General features: G+C 39.7%; 1 protein-coding gene across 1 annotated transcript; it reads left to right on the top strand.

The window, feature by feature from the left end:
- Window positions 1-699: 699 nt before the first annotated feature.
- On the top strand, window positions 700-16,222 carry CARD6 (caspase recruitment domain family member 6). Its single transcript, XM_045787341.2, has 3 exons — window positions 700-3,812; window positions 4,924-5,490; window positions 10,940-16,222. Exons 1-3 carry the CDS (start codon window positions 3,530-3,532, stop codon window positions 13,327-13,329), a joined length of 3,240 nt encoding a protein of 1,079 aa, XP_045643297.2. The 5' UTR covers window positions 700-3,529; the 3' UTR covers window positions 13,330-16,222.
- The last annotated feature ends 484 nt before the right edge of the window (window positions 16,223-16,706 follow it).

Here is a 16,706-nt window from a genome sequence, read left to right as displayed (position 1 = left end):
TTGGACAAACTGCAATTCAGGGGGCTTTCTGGATTAGGTGCTGAATTAGTTTCTTACTGCTGTTCTCACTACTTACCACAAACTCAGTGGCTTAAAACAAAACAATTAAGATATACTTTTTTAAAAATTTTTTATTTACTCAAGAGGAATAAATTCTAGAGATCTGTTGTACCTCATTGTGCCTATAGATAACAATACCGTATATGTACACTTAAAATCTGTTAAGAGGGTAGGTCTCTAGTTAAGTGTTCTTAACCGTAATTAAAATACACATGACGGTAATTTCCTATTACCGAAAAACTGAATTTATCTATCTATCTATCTATTTATTTATTTATTTATTTATTTATTTATTTGACAAAGCGAGCGAGAAAGGGAACATAATAAGCAGGGGGAGTGGAAGAGGGAGAAGCAGGCTTCCTGTTGAGGGGGGAGCCGGATGCGGGGCTGGATTCTAGGACCCGGGAATCATGATCTGAGCCAAAGGCAGACGCTTACCGACTGAGCCACCCAGGCACCCCTAAAAAATCTGAATTTAAACTTCCTTCATAAGTTTAAATTTCTTTACTAAATATCCCATTTAAACACTTTCCTTCCCATCAATTTTGAAATCTCCAAGGGCAGGTTATTGCGGGAGAAGAGGGTATTTAGGGTGGAGCAGTGGGGAGGAGATGGGGTTTGGGGAGCCTATTCTTAGAATGCCTTACCAACCAAGGTGAATAAAAAAAGATTGGCAAACTTACTGACATTGTCTGTCAGTATTAGCTAGCATGCATCTCAAAATTCCTACTTTTGAGACATTTAGTTAAAACTCTTACCTAAAACTAATTTTTAATGTATAAGGATTTTCTTAATCTTTTTTCAACCTCAGGGACAGTGGAATTGAATTAATCATTATCTTTGGTTCTTAATACATTCTCAGCTTTGGTGCCTGCAGCATTGGTCCCTGCCTTTATTTACATATTTAATTACCCTTAATAATATAGTAAGGACCTATATACTCATCCCTGGATGATATCCTGTGTCTAACTCCAATGTCTCCCTGTCCCCTTATCCCCTCTTATCCCCAACGTCTCCCGAACCTAGGTAACCATCTTTCTTAACTTCATATTCATTATTTCATTACTTTCCATTTTATATAATTTTTTTAAAGATTTTAGTTTTAAATAATCTCTAGAGGCTCAAAATTACAACCCCGAGATCAAGAGTTGCATGCTCTACCGACTGAGACAGCTAGGCACCCACACTTCACATAATTTTAATGACTCCATGTATATTCCTAAAATGTGTGCATGCATGTGTATGTATTTAAGTTACATTCAACTTTTAAAAAGGGTATCATGCTGTACATAATCTTTTGGGACTTTAAGTTTGCATTTAAATTGTTTTTTTTTTCTTTAACGATTTTATTTATTTATTTGAGAGAGACAGAGCACAGAGGGAGAGAGAAGGAGAAGCAGACTCCCCGCTGAGCAGAGAGCCCAACTCAGGGCTTGATCCCAGGACCCTGGGATCATGACCTGAGCCGAACGCAGACACATAACCGACTGAGCCACCCAAGCACCCCTTCCTTTTATATTTTTATGATTATATTGTGAGTCACTTAAGTTCATTCTTTTTGAAAGGTGTATACTGTTACATGAAATACTACAGTTTATTCATCCAGTATCCTGTTCATAGTTATTTAGATTGTTTTCAGATTCTTGTGAACTATGGAACTGTAAATAAAGACCACCTAGGGGCACTTGGGTGGCTCAGTCGGTTAAGCTATGACTTGGTTTCCACTCAGGTCATGATCTTCGTGTCATGGGAGTGAGAGGCCCTGCATAGGGCTCTGTGCTCAGTATGGAGTTGGCCTGGGATTCTCTCTCTGCCCCTCCCACCCTTGTGCTTGCGCGCTCTCTCTCTCTCTCTCAAACGAATAAATAAATAAATCTGAAAAAAAAAAAAAGACCAACTAGATAGTCTTAAAAAAAAATCAGGGGTGCCTGGGTGGCTCAGTCGGTTAAGCCTCCTACTTTTGATTTCAGCTCAGGTCCTGATCTCAGGGTCCTGAGATTGAGCCCTGTTTAGGGCTCTGTCCTCAGCACGGAATCTGCCGTTCCCTGCTCCCCCGCCCCCCCCGCCCTGCACCTTGCATGCACATGTGCTCACACTCTCTCTCTCAGATAAATAAATAAAATCTTAAAAAAAAAAATAACTGAATTCTGCTAATAGAAACAAAAAATATAAACTATTAAAATATGCAGTAGTGTTTAAAGTAGAAAGTATGAATCCCTCTGTAATCATATGCTTAGAGATAACCAGTGTTACAATTGGGGTATCTCTCTCCTGACTGTCTTCTTTTAAATATCTATCTCTATATACATTTTATATGTGTACACTATACATATTTTAATTTTTTATTTATTTTTAAAGATTTTATTTACTTATTTGTCAGAAAGAGAGAGAGCGAGAACAAGCAGGGAGAGCAGCAGAGGAAGAGGCAGAAGCAGGCTTCCCGCCGAGCAGGGAGCCCGACACAGGGCTTGATCCCCAGATCCCAGGATCCTGGGATCATGACCTGAGCTGAAGTGCAGACACTTAACCAACTGAGCCACCCAGGTACCCCTACACATTTTAATTTTTTAAACAAAAGTGGGATCTGTAACTTTCTGCCTTTTATAGCAATATATCATGGATATCACTAGTTGTCAATATACATACACTTACTTTCATACATACATACATACATACACTTACATCCTTTCATTTATTTATGTCTTTGAATAAATTTCGTTTATTTTTCTTTAAGTAAACTCTACCCCCAACATGGGGGTGGAGCTCGTGACCCTGAGATCAAGAGTCTCATGCTGTGCTGACTGAGCCAGCCAGGCGCTCTGCTTCATCCTTTTAAACTGTTCTTTTCTGTTTCACTGTTGATATATCAACATTTATTCCACAAATCCCCAATTTATGGAAATCTTGGTTATTTTAAATTTTCTGCTGTTATAAACAATGTTGCCATGTGGGTTCTTGCACTTACATCTTTGGGCCTTTGTCTGATTATTTCCTTAGGATAATTTCCTAGAAGTGAAATTGCTGAATTAAATGGTATAAATTTGTATTTTTGTCTTTCAGCATTTATTTATTTTTTGCTGCCTATTGCCAGATTTCTCTCTGGAAAGAGTTAATCAATTCACATTCTTATGACAAATAGAGCTCAGAGCAGGGAATACCTAGTCCAAACTGAAGTTCAAGAGAGACTTCTCGGAGGAATTGACCCTGGGGCTGAGTCAAGATGAGACTGACTCGAGTCATCAAAAGAGTAGATAGATAATCTATAGGGAGCCTGGTCTGGGTGGGCTCAGGGCTCGATCTCCACACTGTCTTGGCTTATTTGTATCCACTTTCTCCAATGCTGGGCATCTTTGACCTGTTTAATCTTTGCCAAATATAATTACTCTTTGCCATTTTTTTAAAAACCTGTATTTATTTGCTGTTGGAACGGTTTCATAATCCACTTCCTGGTCTAAAGGACAGGAGAACAATGGCTGCGGGGAGTGTTCCTTCAGAGATCATAGAAAGAGAACGAAGAAACTTACTTGAAATCCTCCAACAAGATCCTGATTCTGTGTTAGATACATTAACCTCCCGGAGGCTGGTTTCTGAGGAAGAATATGAGACTTTGGAGAATATTACAGATCCCCTGAAGAAAAGTCGAAAGCTGTTAATTTTGGTACAGAAAAAGGGAGAAGTGAGCTGTCAGCATTTTCTCAAGTGTTTACTTAGTACTTTTCCAGAGTCAGCTACCATTTGGGGCTTACAGCATGGTAAGTTGGATTTCTATACATTTTTGGGGAGGTGAGAGAGACAAGGCAGATTTCCTGAAAAAAGAAAATGATTGCCTTTTGTTTTCATTCGTCTATCTCCCGGAGATAATTTTCACTGAAATATGATAAAGGGTAAAAGTGTCCAGGATTTTAAAGTAGGGAACAATGTATCTTATTGGTTTAGGGGATTGATAATTTTTTGTTGAAACTGTTTCCAAAACCGGCAGGGTTTTTTTAGTGCTCGTATAAACTGCTTACTATTCAGTAAGTAAATTCATGGATATTTAACCAAAGGCTGCATCTTTCACTTAGTATAACCATTTTGGAAATGTCAGAGAAATGATTTTTAGCACACAGGCATGATGGTTCAGTAACTTCATTTTTTTCTGTGATAAGAATACCAGCAGAAGCCTACTTTTCTGGAGCAATTCAAATGTTAATTCTTCTATGTTTAAAGATAGTTCGTGGCAGATGAGGGAGTAATTCTTCCAGAATGGATTATTTAGCAATTCTGTAGATTACCACTAGAGGCAGGTGTAGCTCCTTTGTATAAAAATCTAAAAAATACTGAAGATTATTTTAACAGATATTAGAGAGACAGAGGCTCAGATAAAAAGGTTTATGTTAATGGTCTCTAATGTAGGACAAGACCCATATGCTTAGAGAAATAGATATTGTTATTTCTAGGACTTACTATTCCAAATTAGAGCTATTTGCTTCCTGATTAGAAATTACTAGGATCAGATTTCATTAGCAATGGCCCTAGGAAATCTGAGTTGGTTTTGGGTCACAGTAAAACCACAAGTAAGCACTATTCATAGGATTCACATTTTCTGTTTCACTCATGTACTCTTTTTAGTTTGCTATGTAGAACTCAAACTTTTGAGCAAGGTAGGAATGTGATCTGATTTTTTTCCAGTGAGAGAAAGAATGACAGTTGACTTGTTATTTATGTGGGAGATGCTCAGTATTCCTATCCTCCAGTTTTGAAATAAAGAAGAGAGATGATGCTTCGAGGTCTTGGAAATGCAAGTTACTATAAAATTTCTTTTTGTTAATTTGGAAAAATGAAACAACCTCCCCCCCCCCCCAACTTTCTTGTTCTTTTCAGAATTTTTAAAGCACGAGAATATAGAACTTCCTCAACCTGTAGGGGTAGGCAAGAATTCAGAAGATCGTTTTTCCTCTGGAGAGAAACAGCCTGAGAGTCCTGAGATCACAGTGTCCTTCCCAGAGAAAGAACACCTGGATATAAGAACCTCTGAATCCTTCGGGGACAAGAAAACGAGTCATAAGGAAACTGCTTGGACCTCCAGGGAAAATGAGAAGGAATACAATACACCCAAAGTCATACTGCCACATTCAGTGGAGAACACTGAAGATGAAATTCCAGAGACTATTGTGTATTTACAGGATGGACAGAGATACGAGGAGCCAGATGATTTTTTGTACTTCGGAAAAGAGGAGTATCTAGAATCGCTTGGATACTCTGAAGATGCAGACCCTGCTGTGGAAGAAGAGGATTATAATGACTCAGAGCACAGTGTTTATGATGGTGAAGAGGGCTCTGCAGATTCAGAAAGTAAACACTTCTCTGATGAAGAACAGAGCTATGAGGATTCAGAAACTGGCATGTCATTGGAGGAGGAGGAGGACAAGGAGGAGAAAAGGATTGAAGGTATGGGAATGATATGTGATAGTTGGGCAACAACTTATTTTTAGGTTTCCATACCATAATGGGGAGAAGGGGTGAGGAAGGGCACCAGATGTCAGCAGAAAAGCAGCTACTCAGAGATTCCTTATTGCCTCCCTAACCTGGAATTTTCTTAGAGGGGGATGTTGACAGAGAGGAAGACCCAGGACCTACACAGTGGTGGACAGTATAAGCAAAAATAAATACTTATTGTTAGCTTATAGGTTTCTGCAGTCATCTCCAGGATACATATAAGAAGTTGCTAACCACTAATTTTAGGTGTTATCTTCTATTGCTCAAATTAAGGTTCTTAAGTCATTTTAATGCCTTCATGACCAATGGGATATGGAGGTTATGGGCGTAATTACTGAAGTGAAAATCAGAGAGGAGCCTGTGATGAACGGATAAGATCCCAAAATATTGTTACTTGGCTCGATCTAGTCATAAATTTCCATCTTGGTAAGGGAAATTATATCAGTATCTTTAATTGGAATATATCTGAATGAAAATTCGAAAACTGAGAAATGCTTTATTTGGAGAGAGATTGTCTATGACAATAGGATTGCCAAGTTCTGAGTAGAGGAGGGAAAGGTAACTATCATCTCCCATTCAGTTCAAATCCTGGGGATTCACCATCCAGTTTTAGGTAGGAGAGGAGTAATGTCCTCCTCATCACACCTGGTATCAGTTGGCTAGGGCTGCGGTAGCGGAGTACCACAAATGGGGGAACTTAAACAATCAGTAACAGATATGTGTTATCTCAGTTTGGAGGCTAGAAGGCAGAAATCAAGGTGACTATAAGGTTGGTTACTTCCGAAGGCTGTAAAGGAGAATCTGTTCCTAGCTTCTGGTGCTTTCCTGGAAATCTTTGGCATTCTTTGGCTTGTAAAAATATCCCCCTCATCTGCCTTCGTCTTTACACAGTTGTCTCCCTGAGCGCATTCCTCTAGGTCCAAATTTCCCCCTTTATAAGGACACTAGTCATATTGGATTAGGGCCCACTGTAATGTCCTCATCTTAACTAATTATATCTGCAACGATTTTAACATGAATTTGAGGGGTGTGTGATTTAACCTACGACACAAATCTTGTCCCACCCCCATACCTTCCCAGTCCATAATCATTTTTAGGCCTCATTCTTAATTTTTATTTATTTACATATTTCACTTATTGTATAGGGTTGACTTAATTATTCATTGCATAGTATCATCATTATCCTGCAAAAAATCCCTTTTGTCTGTTTATTCCATTTTTTCTTCATTCTCCATTCCTCCATAGGTAACATTCTAATATGATTCTTGCCTGTTACTGTTTGGTTTGTATAATCTTGTTTTCTCTATCAGTTATTTATTGCAACAGTAGCGCTGCATGACAAAGCTTATTAAAACAATAAGAGTGTCTGTAGTTGGCTAGGCAGTTCTTCTGGTCTTCCCTGGGTTTATTCATGTGTCTGTGGTCAGCTGGCTATAGGCTAGTCTGTCATCTCCTGGCAGGCTAGTCTGGACTTATTCTCAGACCAGTAGGGGCATATTCTTATGGTGAAGACAGAGGGGTATAAGAGAGAAGGCAAGGGAGAGAGGGAGAGAGAGAAAGAGAGACAGAGAGAGGAGGAGACTTCGGCTCAGAAATATCATGCCATCTGTATTAGTTTCCTAGGGCTCACTAAAGTACTACAAAAGAGTGGCCTAACAGTGGAGGTCTCCCAGTTATGGAGGCCACAGGTCTGAAACCAAGGTGTTACCAGGGTCATACCATCTCTGCAGGTGTTAGTAAAGGAGCTGTGCCAGTCTTCTCTCCCTAGTTTCTGGTAGTCTCAGTTATTCCCTGGCTTGTAGACCAACTTCTCTCTGTGTGTCTTCAAATAATTTTCTCTCTGTGCATGTCTCTGTTTTCAAATTTCCCCTTTTTGTAAGGATACCAGTCATACTGGACGGGGCCCACCCTGATGACCTCATTTTAACTTGATCTCTGTAAAGATTTTATTTACAGATAAGGCCACATTCTGAGGACCTGGGGACTTCAACACATTTTTTTTTTTTTTGCAGGGGGGAGTAGGAAGTAGACATAATTCAGCCCATAACACCATCACTTCTGCCACATTCTGTTGGTCAAAGTATGTCACAAAGACGGTGCAAATTCAAGGACTAGGGAAAAATAGATACCACTTCTTACAAAGTGATATTGCTGAAAGCCAAAATATATCCAGAAAGCCATTAATTGGGGCTATTTTTCGCAATCAATCTAACACCTTTAGTAAATTTCAGCAATTTAGCAAATTTTAGCAGATTTGTCAATTTTAGCAAAACAGGTCAAGAAAAGTTTCAGTAATAATGTAGTTATGACTTGCAATGTAATTCTAACAGCTAACCAGTCTGCTCTAGTTGACTGGAGGCATGTGGCTATCCTCTGTCTCTTTCCTCTGTAATATTTATTTATCTATGCAGCTAGGAACTGAAAAAAAAAATCCAAATTAATCTGATTCAAAGGAGAAGAGTCATCATGCTTTTTGTTATGTTAAATTTCATGACAAAAAAATATTAGTGTCAAATCTAAGTCTCAGGATGGCTTATGGTGTTGCTCTGTGCGCTCTGCCGTGTATAAGGTCGGCTTGTATATAGACTGTATCAATCTATTCCCTTCCCTTCCAGCTTATAGTTGAGTTCATCCCGTGGTACAAACCCATAGATTTACCATTTCCTGCACCCTTTCTCTCTTCCTGATGGTCTAAGTTTTAATGTGATGTCGTTTCCCTTTAGTCTGAAGAATTTTATTTATTATTTCTTTTAGCGCGGGTCTTCTGGTGGGAAATTTTCTTAGATTTTGTTTATTGAAAATGTCTTTATTTTGCTTTCATTCCAGAAGGATATTTCTGCTAGGTACAGAATTATAGATCGGCAATTTTTCTGCCTTCAAGACTTTATTAATGGCATTCCTTTGTCTTTTGGCTTCCATTGTTTCTGATGCTAAGCCTGCAGTTTTTTTTTAATCATTGTTCCCTATAAGTGTCATTTTTATTCTGGGTGATTTCAAGATTTTTTTCTTAAAATTTTTTTTAGCTGTTTTGTTTTTATCCTCCTTAGGGTTTAGAGAGTTTTGTAAATCTGTAAAACTTCTTTTAAACCAAATTTGGAAAATCTTCAGCCACTATTTATCCAAATATTTTTTTTCTGTCTCACGTGTTCCTTCCTCTCTTTCTGAGACTACAAGTCTCTTTCTAAGACTAAAGTTGTTGTTGTTTTTTAAAGATTGTATTTATTCATTTGACAGAGAGAGAGAGGGAGAGAGAGCGCGCACAAGCATGGGGAGCAGCAGGCAGAGGGAGAGGCAGGGCTCTGTCCCAGGACCTTGGGATCATGACCTGAACCGAAGGCAGACACTTAACCCAGTTGACTGAGCCACCTAGGCAACCCTCTCAATTGTTAAATATCTCCTAAGAATCTTAGTGTTTTTGATCTGTTTTAGTTTCCAATTAACCTAACTGGACTCAAATTTGAAATTCTCCTTTCAGTGGGTGGCAGCTAAAATCTCTGATCATTTCTTTTTGCCTTAGCTGGGCTATTTTCATGAATTTTCAATCTACATAAATTTATAATGCCTGAGTGGCTCAGTTGGTGAAGTGTCTGCTCTCAGCTCGGGTCATGATCCCAGGATCCTGGGATTGAGTTCCGTGTCGGGGTCCCTGTTCAGGGGGCAGCCTGCTTCTCCCTCTACCTGCTGTTCCCCTTGCTAGTGTGCATGCACTCTCTCTCACTCCCTTTCTGACAAATAAATAAAATGTATTGGGTTCTAGATATTATTGCTTCTTAACTTTTTCTTTTCTTTTCTTTTTTTTTTAAGATTTTATTTATTTATTTGACAGAGAGAGACAGCCAGCGAGAGAGGGAACACAAGCAGGGGGAGTGGGAGAGGAAGAAGCAGGCTCCCAGTGGAGAAGCCTGATATGGGGCTCGATCCCAGAACTCTGGGATCACACCCTGAGCCGAAGGCAGATGCTTAACAACTGCGCCACCCAGACGCCCCTAACTTTTTCTTTTTTATCCAGCTCTGTACTTACTGATTGTATCATTGCTGCTGCGTATGAGATTTACTCTGCTGCTTCTTGGTGGTATCCCAAATGAGCTCCATAGTAACCCTATTATTACCTTGTCAATACTAGACATCTTGGCCTGGGCTGTGTGAGTACTGGTTTTTGTGCTGAAGAAATAGTAGATTGTTGTCCGAAGACAAAATAGGTGATAGGCAAAAGCAGGACTTAAAGGTTACCTGCAACCTATCCTCTCACTGCCTCCTCTGGGAACCCTTTTTGCTCAACTCCTCCCTCACCTTCTTACCCCAAAACATATTCCAATTCAAGTGACTTTTAGACTGCCCTAGGATTTCTTAGAGTTACCTTTGTTAATTCTTAAAATCCATACTTTTTCCTCACGTCTGTTGTTTCTTCCATGCTATTTTTTAAGAAGATTTATTTATTTGAGAGAGAGAGAGAAGGAGTGAGAGAGAGTGGGAGGAAGAGTAGAGGGAGAGGGAGAGAGACAATCTTAAGTAGACTCCCCTCTGAGAGCCCACCACAGGGCTCGATCCCACAACCCTGAGATCATGAGCTGAGCCGAAATCAAGAGTCGGATGCTTAACTAACTGAGCCACCCAGGCGCCCTTCTTCCAGGTTATTTTTATAGGGGACCCAAGAATCTTATGCTAGTTTGCCATCTACCAGGAGTAAAAAATGCTCTCTGGTCTTCTTTCTCTACTAAGCACTATCTCTGTATTCCCAAGAAGTGGTTAGGAGGTGTATTAGGAAATGGGAGATCAGGAGAAATTAGGTGCAACGCATAAATTTTGAGAAAACTTTAATGGAAATAAAATCTTCCATTTCTCCAAACTTTAGCAAGAGATACAATTAAGAAAGAATTCAGTACCAACCTAGAAAATTCTTCATTCATGTATATCATGAAGCATTAACAATGTTTTTCATTGCTGCATATAAACATTGGTCAAAAAGTTGGAAAACCTAAGTGATCATCAGTAGACAATGGTTGAATAAGTAATGGTCCATCCAAATCATGAAATATGATGGATTAGCTAAAATGAATTAAGTCAATCTCTGTATAAACTGATTTGGAAGAATTTGCAAAGAATACCATTAAGTGGAAAGAAGTTGAAGAATCATTTGCTTAGTATAATATCATTTATGTAAAAATAAAATAGCACCCACTAAACCAAGTGATATATGCATGCATGCTTATGTACTTGCATGGAGTAAGGATGGGAAGCAAACATATGTAACATATTGGCATCTCTTAGAAGGAAAGTGGAATTGGCAGAGTGGTGAAAGGGAACTTTCACTTTATGTGTTGTTCCATCTTTTTACAATGAAAATGTCAATTGCTTATATAATTCTGAGTGTGATATTCACAGAGTATCTTTTTCCCTACAGAAAGAAAAAACGTGTTTAAAGATGTCCTGTCATGTTTGAACATGGATAGGAGCACAAAGATTCTGCCAGATGTTGTTAAACAATTCTCCTTAGATCGAGGATGTATGTGGACCCCTGAGACTCCAGGAGACTTAGCCTGGAATTTCCTGATGAAAGTTCAAGCTCTGGATGTGACAGCCAGAGATACAGTCCTCAGACACAAGGTTCCGGCTGAGGATGGCGAAGAGGAGTTGCTGACTGGGGTAGAGAATTTGGAAATCGGGGACATACAAACCATTCATCCTTTTGATGTTCTTTGTGCCTCTCTGCTCTGTTCAGACAGCTCGTTGCAGCGTGAAGTCATGTCAAACATGTATCAGTGCCGGTTTGCTCTTCCGCTGCTCCTGCCAGATGCAGAAAACAACAAAAGCATCTTAATGCTAGGGGCCATGAAGGACGTTATGAAAAAGTGGTCAACACATTCTTCAGGAGGGCCTATGGGGGACGCAGAAATGTTTCCGAAGATGCCCGTCATCTCTTTTGTGCGCCTAGGATACTGTAGCTTCTCCAAGTCCAGAATCCTCAACAGACTGCTCGGTCCTGCCCAACTGAAATCACACAAAATCTTTCTCCATCAGGATTGTACTGTCCCAGTGCTTCCACGGCAAATCTCTGATGGCCTGGTTGAGATAATGTGGCATTTTCCCGAGGGCGATGGTCTAAAGGCAAACCCTAGTTTTTTCCAAAAGCCTGTTGCTCTGGCCAACCTTCGTGGAGACCTAGAAAGTTTTTGGATACAGTTTGGTTTTTTGGTGGAAGTTTCCTCAGCTGTGTTTTTTTTCACTGACTACCTAGGTGAGAAGGAGTGGGACTTGCTAATGTTTTTAGGAGAAGCTACCACTGAAAGATTCTACTTTGTCCTCAGTCCCCAGGCCCAGGAGAGTGAAGAGGCTCAGCTTTTCCAGAGGATTCTAAAGTTGAAACCATCACAGCTACTGTTTTGGGAGGAGGAGGAAGCTGGGGAGAGAGGGAAGAATATGGAGGGTCTTCAAGCTGCTCTACAGGAAGTGATGTCATCTTCACTCAGATGTGTGTCCATGGAGGACATGGGCTCCCTGGCCAGGGAGCTGGGAATCCAGGTAGATCAAGACTTTGAGAACGTTCAGGGAATTCACAGTTCCCCTAGTGAGAACCTGGCTGGAACAGCTAAAGATGAGAGACAACAAAGACACAGTCAGCCAGAAAGCTCATCTGAAAGCCCAGCTGAGATGCCTGTAAGAGAGCCTGAGGCTAGCTGGAATCTTCAGAATTTCCACTGCACCCCAGTACTCATGCCTCATCTGGAAAACTGTCCTTTACCAACCAGAATTGGAGGTAACTTTAACCATGTTTCTTTGAAAGCCCCCTGGGTTATGGGCTCCCACTTTTGGTCAGAGCAGAGGTCTAAGTGGTTCCATCCCTGGCCCTTTCAGAAAACGAGGGACCATGGTCGAGGTAAAAGTTTTAGGTTTCAATACTTCCAACCACAGAGATTTTATTCACCTGAAAGATTTATGAAATTTTCAAGAACTCCTTGGGGACATCACATGGATAAAACATTTGGGAGACCGCTAAGACCTATGTCTCAGCATGTACAGGCCTGGCCCAGGAGACCACAGACAACAGGAGCTCTTGAAAGATCTGGGGCCATGGTCTCCCATGTAGGTCACTTCCATTCCCTGGGTCCACAGCCTAATCAAGCCTTTGCCCAGAGAACACAGCCAACTAGGGCAACTGGGAAACTTATGAAAACAACATCCCGTATTGAAGGTCTTTACCCCCGAGACTTTCAACCAGGAGCCATACAAAAACCTATAAGACCTGCTTCTCAGCAAGGAGCCAAACTGAAGACAGAGGATGGGGCTTCAAATTCAGCTTTCCAAATGGGATCCTATCCCAGGTCTAATAGTAAATGTCTACCCAGCTCGCAGCTCACATCCAACCAGCCCAAGCCATCCCAGGTCAAGCAATTCCAACCTGTGCCCTCTCAACCCAAACCCACTCACACAAAACCCACTCAACCCTGGCCTTCCCAAGCTAAACCCTTTCCACCCAAACCCACTCAACCTCAGCCCTCCCAATCTAAGCCTTCTCAGCCCAGACCCACTCAGCCCAAGCCAGGCCCACACCAGGCCTCCCAATCTAAGCCTTCTCAGCCCAGACCCACTCAACCCAAGCCATGCCCACCCCAGGCCTCCCAATCTAAGCCTTCTCAGCCCAGACCCTCTCAGCCCAAGCCAGGCCCACACCAGGCCTCCCAATCTAAGCCTTCTCAGCCCAGACCCACTCAAACCAAGTCATGTAGAACCAGTCCTTCACAGGCTAAGACATACAATCCAAGAGCAGTGCCCAAGAGGGCAGGGAAACATTAAAGTGCTTAGCCTAGAGACCTATGAAACAACTCCTTCACCCAGGCCATTGCTATTATCCGGTAACCTAAAGAAAAGTGGCAGTGATGATAAGAGACTCCTATCATTAACATGACAGAAAAAAAAAAAAAAAAAGGATATGCACAGCCTAATTGGTATCATTAAAATATCTGTAAGAATTGTGTGTACCAAAAGGAAAAATATGAAAAGAATTAAGAACAGAGTCAAGGAATAAATAAATTAGCTGAACCCAGCCTTGAGTATTAGGTAATATATCGCCTGAATCCGAGGAATGGGGCTGTTGAGACCATCCCATAAAATGAAGCTCAGGGAGCCTCATTGTTGCAAGAAAAACTGCTCTAGGTGTTGGCTGCTCCAGAGGTGTCTTGGTCAAAACTTTTTGGTTCAATATCAGCCACTAAAGCAGATAATCTTGTTTGGGATGTTTAAATCCATTTACTTGTGATAACAGCTGCAGTTTGCTTGGATGATGTAATTCACTCATTTGACCTTTATATACAGAAATAAGGAGCTAAAAACCAACCAATGAAATTAATTATTTTGCATTAACTTGGCTATGATTTGTGTATGTTTTGTATTTAAAGTATTTGTAATAGTTAAGGTAATTTGGCTTATTAAAAGATCTGATATCTTCATAATTTCAACTTAAAATGTATAATTGAATTTTTCATTTTAGAGTTATAAAGCTTTAAAAAGCATTGCAATGTCTAAGAGAACTCAAGATTCACAAAATTTACAGTTTTACTTTATTAGATTCATTACTATCTTAAACATTTGGGTAAGTTCTGCCAGTTACAAGCATAAATAAAAGGAACACATTAAATTTAGAATATTTAAGTGAAGTTTAATTAAGGCCACTTAAAGGTTGATTTTAAAATTCACTAGATGTAGAAATAAAATAATAAAATTTGTAAATTGGATTAAGATCTCTGTTTTTTGAATTCATAACTTTTATAAAATTAATACTAATTTTAAGTATTAAAATAGCCCCACATTGTCTTTTCTGGGTTAAGAAATTTTTTCACCTTCAAGGACACCAAGGGGGAAAAAATTGTATTGTTAAATAGATGAAAAATGATCTTTAAAAAGGAATAATTTCTGAGAACATTCTCATACTATAATAGGCATCCTTCTTTTATGCATGATTTAAACAATTAATATTGAGTATTTGGAGGGTGTTAAATCTCTAAAGTTATTGTAAGGATGAAGAAAGAAAGGACTATGTATGTAGATGTTTATGTTTATCTTTTCAAGAGAAAAAGCATAATAACTCGTTCATAACTACAAAATCTTTGGTGTAAAACGAGTTTTTCAATGAGAATAATCTTTTTGTTGTTTTAACTTTTGAAATGAGCAATACTTAGTGATATTTTAAAAAACATTTTTCTGAATCCTTCAAGATTAGTTCCTGGAGGACAGAACTTGTTGGGTTCTTTGTCACCAACAGATTCTGTATCAGTCTGAGTCTTGCGAAACATAGATGGTACATTCAATTTGGACACTCTGAGGAGCATTTCATAAAGGGACTATTTATGAAGAGCTGGACAAGATGTAAAAACAGGGCAAAAGAAAGTGCAGCACCCTGGATCTAGTAAAAGTGAGGCACAATGACACCCTAAGATCCGAAGGGGGTGAGGGGACAGTGCTTTCCCCAACCAGAAGAGCTGTTTGGGAAGGGTCTTGGGTCTGGTTGGTTGAGGGGGACAGCAGACTGCAGTGACCCTCGGGGAGCTGCCTCAGGGAATAAATAGCTACTCCACACCCCTGATCTGCCAGTGCATCGCCTTGGCCAAAGACAACCAGACACAAGAGAACAAAGAGCTCATCTAGGGAGTTCGTGTTGGTCAGTCTTCAGGTTCAAAGCAGGGTAGAGAGTGAATCTGGAGGGGCAAACAGGTGGCACTTTGCATTTTATTCTTCCTCCCTTTTCCTCCCCTTTCTTCCTTCTCTTGCATTTATTTATTGAGCATATATTATGTGTGAGGCAGTGCAGTAGGAACTGAGAAGATATGAAAGAGAATGAGAAATCCTGCTACAGTTGTGAGATCCTATAAATCTGTTTCCTCTCTATTATAAAACTATAAGCCCATTATATATAGTTTTGAAAATTCAGAAATAGATAAAGAAGAAAGGAACATAAAAATAGTCTGTAGCCTCATAACTCGGGGAACTGGTAATGTAGTCCTCTAACTCACTAATAATATTTGCTTATATTTTTTCTGTGTAAATATATTATTTCTATGTAAATATATATATTTTCTGTGTAAATATACAGGCAGCACTCAGTTACATATTTGAGTCTCTATCAGGGTCAAATGTAGCAAAATCAAGTACAATGTTGGGGCAGGTGGTATAAACAGTATGAAATATTGATTTTCCAGGGGCGCCTGGGTGGCTCAGTCGTTACGCGTCTGCCTTCGGCTCAGGGTGTGAGCCCTGCATTGGGCTTCTCCGCTGGGAGCCTGCTTCTTCCTCTCCCACTCCCCTTGCTTGTGTTCCCTCTCTTGCTGGCTGTCTCTCTCTCTGTCAAATAAATAAATAAAATCTTAAAAAAAAAAAAGAAGAAATATTGGTTTTCCAGATGTCTTAAGAAAGTCTGAATTCAAGATATGAAACGTAGTTTAAGGGCATCTTTATACAATGCACAAGTTCAATTGTTTTAAGTCAAACATGCAAAAACTCAGAACCACTTGTTTTATGTGTGTTGTTTACTAAATCGAGAGCATTCAATTTGTACCTGATTTTTTTTGTTAGCAGACTGAAGAGTCTACCCAATGACTTACCTTTTCCAACACCTGAAAATCCTTTCTTAAACACCTTAAATCAATTTATATTTTGTACAAGAAACCAAATAAAGATTACTTTTTCTTTTAAACTTTGAAAAAATAGTGTGCTCTTTGTTGAGATGCTTGAAAGGAGTATATTCCAATGTGAGACAAAGACTGGCCATAGGGACAAAGCTGCCTCATAAATCCTACTTAAGCTTCATAAATCTAGGTTTTACCTACACACATAGTGACCTTCTGCATTTCCTCATGTCTTTGAATATTTTTTATAGTTCCCTTCATGATTAAGGTATAGCTCTCTTCTTATTTGCTCTATGGGTCCATGTAAGCAAAGTGGGGAGGATAAACATGACACTGACTAAAAGGATTCAGAAATCTGATTTAATGCATGGCTCTAAGTGGTAATTGGCTAAGGGTAGTTTTTAGTGTTTGTTAGGGTAAAGGATAAGATGCTAGAGCAAAGAGAAGGCAAAAGTCTAGTGGCTTAAATAATATGGGAGCTAATTTTTCCTCATGTAACAATTCAGCCTGTCTAAGCTCGTGGAGAGTCTCTTCTCATTAGGGTTAATCAAG

This window comes from Ursus americanus, chromosome 15, assembly GCF_024610735.1.
Source record: "Ursus americanus isolate L20-20 chromosome 15, mUrsAme1.1.p, whole genome shotgun sequence".
In the NCBI taxonomy this organism is placed as follows: domain Eukaryota; kingdom Metazoa; phylum Chordata; class Mammalia; order Carnivora; family Ursidae; genus Ursus; species Ursus americanus.
The sequence above is the reverse complement of the archived record's forward strand: the minus strand, read 5'-3'. Positions and strand labels throughout refer to the sequence as shown.